We start from the raw sequence: 6,624 nt of genomic DNA, 5'->3' as shown, positions 1-6,624 counted from the left end.
GCAGTGTTAGTACTTTTACTTGGGTCAAAGATCTGAGTTCGTCTTCGACCACTGGAGACAGTCACCGCACAACATACAGATAATATTGGCTGCAGTTTCCTTTCTGAAGTGAGCAAACAAAAGGTACAGAAGCACACAACTGACAAGTAAATAAAAGACTTTGTGGTTGAGATTTAGTTATCCAGTAAAACTCATTCACTGTCCAGACGGATATTTGCTGGATATTGCAAAACAAGAAATAAGCTTTAAGGCTGACCAATCAACCTCACCTCAAGATCTTGTCGGGGAATTATAGATGATCTACTTTTCTTACACTTTGAAACCTCTACACAGACATTGTTTGTGACCATTCAAGTTCAAGCTCTAAGGTTTTGACACATCAATTTCTTCTAAATATGTAACATAATGTTACATGACATTTTCCTGACTGACTCCACTTTGTGACACTGTGATAACGCTCTCAAATAAAGAACCACGTTCCAGTTTCAACCCGGGAAAGTGGGTGTTTATTTGAAAAAAAACTATTAATTTTGTCTTGTTTTGACAAGAATCATCATAAATCAACATCTTAATCCATGTATACAGTGTCTACACTGCAGTGCCATCATGTGGAAGGGTTACTACTTGATAACTAATTAGTATGAGAAACTCCAAATAATGCAATAATGCATCATTGAACATGGATAGCAGCATTATTGACAGTTTTATGACGCCCCCTGTGGACAGATGTGTATGTATGCCTGCCTCTCCTTTCGTCAGTCTCCTCCAGGCACCTCCTCCTTTACTCTGTTTTGGTAGATTTTGAGTTTTCAGTCCAGAGCAAAGTCCAGTGAGACGGTAACACAGAGTCCCATTTATTTACCAGTGGTGTAATTATTGACCAGTCCAGACTGAGAGAGGGGCACCTTCTGCTGATCCTGCTGTGACATAACAGATGAAAGAAAACTAATTTACTGATGAACAGTTAAATAACAAATCTGATTTTTCAGCTTTCAAAATTTTGTGTCCTGGTGTGATTGTGAGGATATTTATAAAGTACAGCAAAATCCCCATTTCATCAGGATTTTTCTCTAACATTACTGTAAAATCTGAATGTAGATGTTTGACCTGAACGGTTTGGAGAGTGGAGTTGGGTCTGCTTTCAAGTTTTAACATCCCTAAAAAAAAAAAAAAAAAAGCATTCCAATGATATCTAATAATTGATATATACATGATATGTTTTCAAAGTCCTGTGTGCACACTTTAACTAGATAGTGTTAAAGTGTGGTCTGTTTGAAAATGAGCATGAAACATCAGGAAATATCAGTGTACAGGAATTCTGCTAATGAGACATTTGCTGAGCCACAATAACGGTGCAGAATTCCTGAGAGCCTTGCACACACTTGACACTTAAATTAATAAGTGACGAAGCCTCAGCGAAGCGGCCTAGAAGACAGGTGTGAAGCAGCCAAAACAAGATGAGGACATGATACGATCTGATCGCGCATAGGTGGTTAGAGGTTGACAACACGGTCTGCAGTCAAAGTGTGTTTCTGACCACACTGAGGAGCCACTTAATCAACACTGTAGTGGCCATGTTAAAATAAATCCTACAAAACCCAATGGAAATTGCTTATGTCAGACACAGAGGGGTCTGATGTCTGGTGTGAACAGAATAAAATCTGTATTTCTAGATAAATTATGTTAAATATTTTTTTTCTTCTACCCACCTATCCTGTGTGGGGAAACAACTTTGAGCCAGTAGTTCACCATCACTTACTAAACAATCATAGCATAGAGCAGAATAAAATCTAATATGACCAATGTGTCTAATGTTTTTTAAATCTTATTTTACAATGAGAACTACTTTAAAGTGGTGCTATACAATGAAACTGGACTGTTTCCAGGAGTGTGTATTGATGTGTGCACTGGTACAAGTGTGTGTACTGGTGTGTTTGTGGCTGTATATTTGCCCCCCCCCCCCCCTCTCAGAGAGAGCAGATTGGTTCTCTGAGAGGAGACTCCTCTTTACAAACCCAATGCTGAAGTGAGTGGAGTGGCCAGACAAAAATCAACAAACCACCTGCAAACTAACCTGAACCGGTTGCAAGCTGCAACGTGCAGGTGCTGTGGATCTAGACCAGAAATTAGTCACAAAAACCAGTCCTAGTGGATCTACACTGTGACAAAACATGCACTGTTGGCTCTTTTCCCAGAACACACATGTTTACAAATTCAAATATTGGATTGGAAAAGGTTAAAAGCGCTTGCATGTCACATAAACAATTAAAGCGTGGATACTGTGTTGGTGGAATAATAAAATTCACCAGGATTTCTATAGTGTACAGTCCACAAAGGCCTTATTAACCACATGTTCAGAGGCTTTTCAACTATTTTCTTATATTCAAAGTTTAAAATGTTTTTAACCTTGAGGTTAACAAAAAAAAAATCTACAACATAAAACAGTTTTCTTTTGTAATTTTTCATTCACTATTCTGACTTGATATGCCATTGTTCCCATTATTGCCAACCCTGAGTCAAGTGACGCACACCGCCCCGCGACCATGAGGTCAAAGACCTGTTTGTTTTAAACCTTGACCCAAAACTCACAGTCAGATTCAGTCTTCTTGTCCGTCGGTGGTGATCTCAGTCGGTGCAGGCATCTCAGGGACCAAGACACCAGCCGTGATGCAGCGGGCTTTGTTCAGCCGGAGCGCGCTGCTCGCCCAGCAGGCAGCAGCGGCCCTCGACAGTCCGCTGGCCGCGAGGAGCGCGCCCCTGCTACAGCGCCTGGACCGCTCCATGTCCTCCGTCACCATCCCGCCACCGGCATGCATGCTCCGGCCGCTTGAAGCTCCACTGCGCTACCTGTTCGGACCGGGACCCTCAAACGTTCCTCCACGTATCTTAGCTGCAGGGGGCAAGCCAATAATTGGTCACCTGCACCCAGAAATGTACGAGGTAAGTTTGAAACTCAGACTCTAATAAACAGAGGTGAATTATACATTCAAATTATTTTATGGTGAAAGTAACTACTCAAATACTGACCTTGAGTACAATTTGGAGATACACGTCCATTTTGTCTCTTGTGACTATACGTAAAACTCGGAATACAGAATTATCACTCTTAGTAAAATATTACATTTAACTTAATGGTTAACTTAAACCTTAAAGGTTTGTTGTGATCCACCAATTATTCATGTTAACAGTTATACCACAATAATCCAATACAACATATTTTCTACTTTTTCCAATTTAGGCCTAATTGTAAACAGACCATGTGATCAAAGATCAATAGTTGTGCGTAACTGTGCTCAGACAACTATTTATACACACAGTAAAATCACTCAGTACCTCGTGACCATATCTGACAAGTTAAACTAAAACTTAACTTGTCAGAATAAGTAATAAAATTATAAGTCTTTTTCATGTTTTCTTCTTGTGTGTCTTAGATCATGAATGACATTAAGAGAGGGATCCAGTACGCCTTTCAGACAGAGAACAACATGACTATAGCTATGAGTGGCTCCGGACACGCGGCTATGGAGTGTGCGGTGTTCAACACGGTGGAGCCCGGAGAGAGCGTGCTCATCGCCATCAACGGAATCTGGGGAGAGCGCGTTGCAGAAATTGCAGAGAGAATGGGTGCGTCCTTACGCATGGCTTTACGCACGCATTCACTGGGTCTCAAAAGAGAATAGAAACACTTCAACATCTATCTATCTATCTATCTCTCTATCTATCTGTTCAGTATTTAATCATCAATGTTCTTTTATCTTTAGGTGCCAATGTACATAGAATGGTAAAATCACCTGGAGGATATTTCACTAATAAGGAAATTGAACAGGTAGGCACAATATCCCTGAAGCAGACTGCTTCTTCACTTTATGCAGTCTATGGGCTGAGCTATGACTAAAAAACAAAATCAAACATAAACATTGACTAGAACACACATTGTATTACATGTTATTAAACTTTATTCTTACTCCTGTCTGTAGGCCATAGCAAAACACAAGCCTGTCCTGTTTTTCCTCACACATGGAGAGTCCTCTGCTGGCCTCTGTCACCCAGTCGATGGTATTGGAGACATCTGCAGAAAGTGAGGCTCATCATTCTGTGTCGGTCTCAGCATAAAACAAACGGTTACATGTAATTACAAATCATAATGTCATTCATTTCACTGCCGTCTACCTCTCGCAGACATGACTGCCTCTTCCTGGTCGACACTGTTGCTTCGCTTGGAGCAGCACCCATTTTTATGGACAAGCAAAGTAAGGAAATGATGAAAGATTAAATTCACCTGCCTGCGACTTTGCACTTGCACGTGACATGATCTGCCTCTTCTGCTCCCAGATATTGACATCCTGTACACTGGTTCTCAGAAAGCTCTGAATGCGCCTCCTGGCACAGCCCCCATCTCTTTTAATGACAGAGCATGGTAAGGAGGGACTCTGTGGTGTGTGTACCTGCATGCATGTTTCAATATATATGTAGGTCCTAAATTGTCACATCTGAGAACGAAAAAAGTGATTAAAGCAACACCACAATTTCTTTGTCCCCCCCCCCCCCCTCACAGCCACAAGATGTTTAACAGGAAAACAAAACCAGTATCCTACCTCTTTGACATGACACATTTGTCCAACTACTGGGGTTGCGATGGCAACCCAGCCAGAGCGTAAGTCAACTACAGTCCATTGATTACAAGCTCAAGAGCCATTGCATCCTTATTCTTCTCATACCCACTTTAACTGGAATTCATTTTAAATTAAATTTTAAGTTTGAAAAAGCTGTGAGTCATTGTGCTTAGAAAGGTTCATATCAGTCTATAACACCAATGTTTAGTATGATATTTATTTACTCAAGTCTCTGCTCTGGGTTTTAGATACCACCACACTGGTCCAGTGTCTGGATTCTTCGCTCTGAGAGAGAGTCTGGCCATTCTTGCTGAGAAGGTAAATGGACAATCGACCACTTTCTGTCGTTACTTTGCTGAAAGAAAAATGACATTTTCTAGAATCATTTTCTATGTTGAGGTTGTAGGCTATTTTATAATTAATTCATTCAGAAATCATTCAGTCTTATAAAAAAAAAAGAAGAAAAAAAGCTTTCTTGATATCAGGACCTCACAGTCTTTGTTTTGAAACAGGGATGATGGTACTTTTCACCACCTGAAACATTTACCAAACAAATTAGAACTTGCACTCACCTTCCACTGCCACCTCCCCTCACTTTTTAATCTGTCTGGTTGTAACTGAACAGCATCGACCTTTGTCTCCCTCTAGGGGCTGGAGGAGTCCTGGAAGAAACACAAGGAGGTGGCAGCCTATCTGTACAGAGGACTGGAAGACCTGGGCCTCAAACTCTTTGTTCATGAAAGGGTGAGGAAGACATACTGCAAAACAATATTCTGGTGCCATACAAAACTAGAACGGAATACCTGAGAATTTAAGACTAATAAAGGAATTAATTAAAAACAATTTAAACAAATATATTGAGCCAAGAAAGAAATATATATTGGATAAGGTAATGCATAAAAATGATAAATATTGGAGTGTGCAGCCCTTAAGAAATGTGAAGCTTTTGCATTGTAAGACAACTAACCAACATTATTGTGTCCGCATCCCTCATTGGTGTTGCCCTGTTGTGACCACAAGCTTTTTTCTGATAATGTGACGTCCTGCAGGATTTGAGGCTTCCCTCCGTCACCACCATTACCATCCCTGACGGCTACAACTGGAGGGAGTTGTTGGTCTACATCATGAAACACCACCAGATGGAGATGACCGGTGGCCTGGGACCTTCCATTGGCATGGTGAGTTGTTGCTGGTATTTCATCCCTGAACAGTAAACAAATTCATATCTAAACATTGCAGTCATGGTCTTCAGCTGATGGTAGCTAATCTGGATAGAAGCATCATTCTCTGTGTCTTAGCAGCAGTAAGATGATGTTTTAGACAGTAAGTGTACTAACACAACAAACCCAGATATCGTGCTCAGATTAATGTTTTATGAACACATCTCCTGGTACGTGAGATTGATTTTCACATGAAAATATTCCAATTCCATTTAAATTAATTCAAACAGTCCTAACAGGAGCGACGTCATCAGTCTGGTGTTTTTACAGCTTTCTGAATCATGCTGCTGAGTCACTGTGGACTCTGATGTACTGTACTCTCCACTGCTCTTTTCATTAGGTGATGAGGATTGGATTGATGGGATACAACTGTGAGAAGACTAATGCTGATATGGCACTGCACGCCCTGGCAGACGCTCTCAAGAACTGCAAAAAGAGCAAGGCTTAAGAGGCCAGATTCCCATGACCATTCATTAGGGATTTAAAAAAAAAAAAAAAAAAAAAAAAAAAAAAACATTTCAGAGTCCCCACAGGCAGGACACCTGGATCAGTGCATACATCAAAGGAATGTATATGTGCTTTTCACTGCAGAGATTTTATAAAACACGGGCCATACGCCTTAATTGTATAAGTAGGCTAGTTTTGAAATTAAAAAAGCAGATGTCACATTGCCCATGCTGAGTGCTCTGAAAGATGTCAATAAAGTGTGCTTTATTTTATCAAACAAGTCTCCTGCCTCAATGTGTGAAAAGTAAGACATTATTTAAGACATAGCTGCAGAAGTCAATAAA

At 40.5% G+C, this 6,624-nt stretch overlaps 1 protein-coding gene across 1 annotated transcript; it reads left to right on the top strand.

Moving 5' to 3' along the window:
• Positions 1-2,602: 2,602 nt before the first annotated feature.
• agxtb (alanine--glyoxylate and serine--pyruvate aminotransferase b) lies at positions 2,603-6,560 on the top strand. Its single transcript, XM_056391153.1, has 11 exons — positions 2,603-2,940; positions 3,432-3,624; positions 3,762-3,826; positions 3,978-4,078; positions 4,180-4,250; positions 4,333-4,417; positions 4,556-4,654; positions 4,862-4,931; positions 5,262-5,357; positions 5,663-5,791; positions 6,174-6,560. Exons 1-11 carry the CDS (start codon positions 2,668-2,670, stop codon positions 6,279-6,281), a joined length of 1,290 nt encoding a protein of 429 aa, XP_056247128.1. The 5' UTR covers positions 2,603-2,667; the 3' UTR covers positions 6,282-6,560.
• Positions 6,561-6,624: the final 64 nt, after the last annotated feature.

The sequence above is a fragment of the Seriola aureovittata genome, chromosome 12 (assembly GCF_021018895.1).
Source record: "Seriola aureovittata isolate HTS-2021-v1 ecotype China chromosome 12, ASM2101889v1, whole genome shotgun sequence".
Classification (NCBI taxonomy): domain Eukaryota; kingdom Metazoa; phylum Chordata; class Actinopteri; order Carangiformes; family Carangidae; genus Seriola; species Seriola aureovittata.
The sequence above is the reverse complement of the archived record's forward strand: the minus strand, read 5'-3'. Positions and strand labels throughout refer to the sequence as shown.

Excerpts from the sequence above, each read along its gene's own strand:
- agxtb (XM_056391153.1), top strand. The coding sequence starts at position 2,668 with ATGCAGCGGGCTTTGTTCAGCCGGAGCGCGCTGCTCGCCCAGCAGGCA. Across the intron at positions 4,079-4,179 it reads ATTGGAGACATCTGCAGAAA|ACATGACTGCCTCTTCCTGG; the intron begins GTGAGGCTCATC and ends TACCTCTCGCAG. Across the intron at positions 4,251-4,332 it reads CATTTTTATGGACAAGCAAA|ATATTGACATCCTGTACACT; the intron begins GTAAGGAAATGA and ends TTCTGCTCCCAG.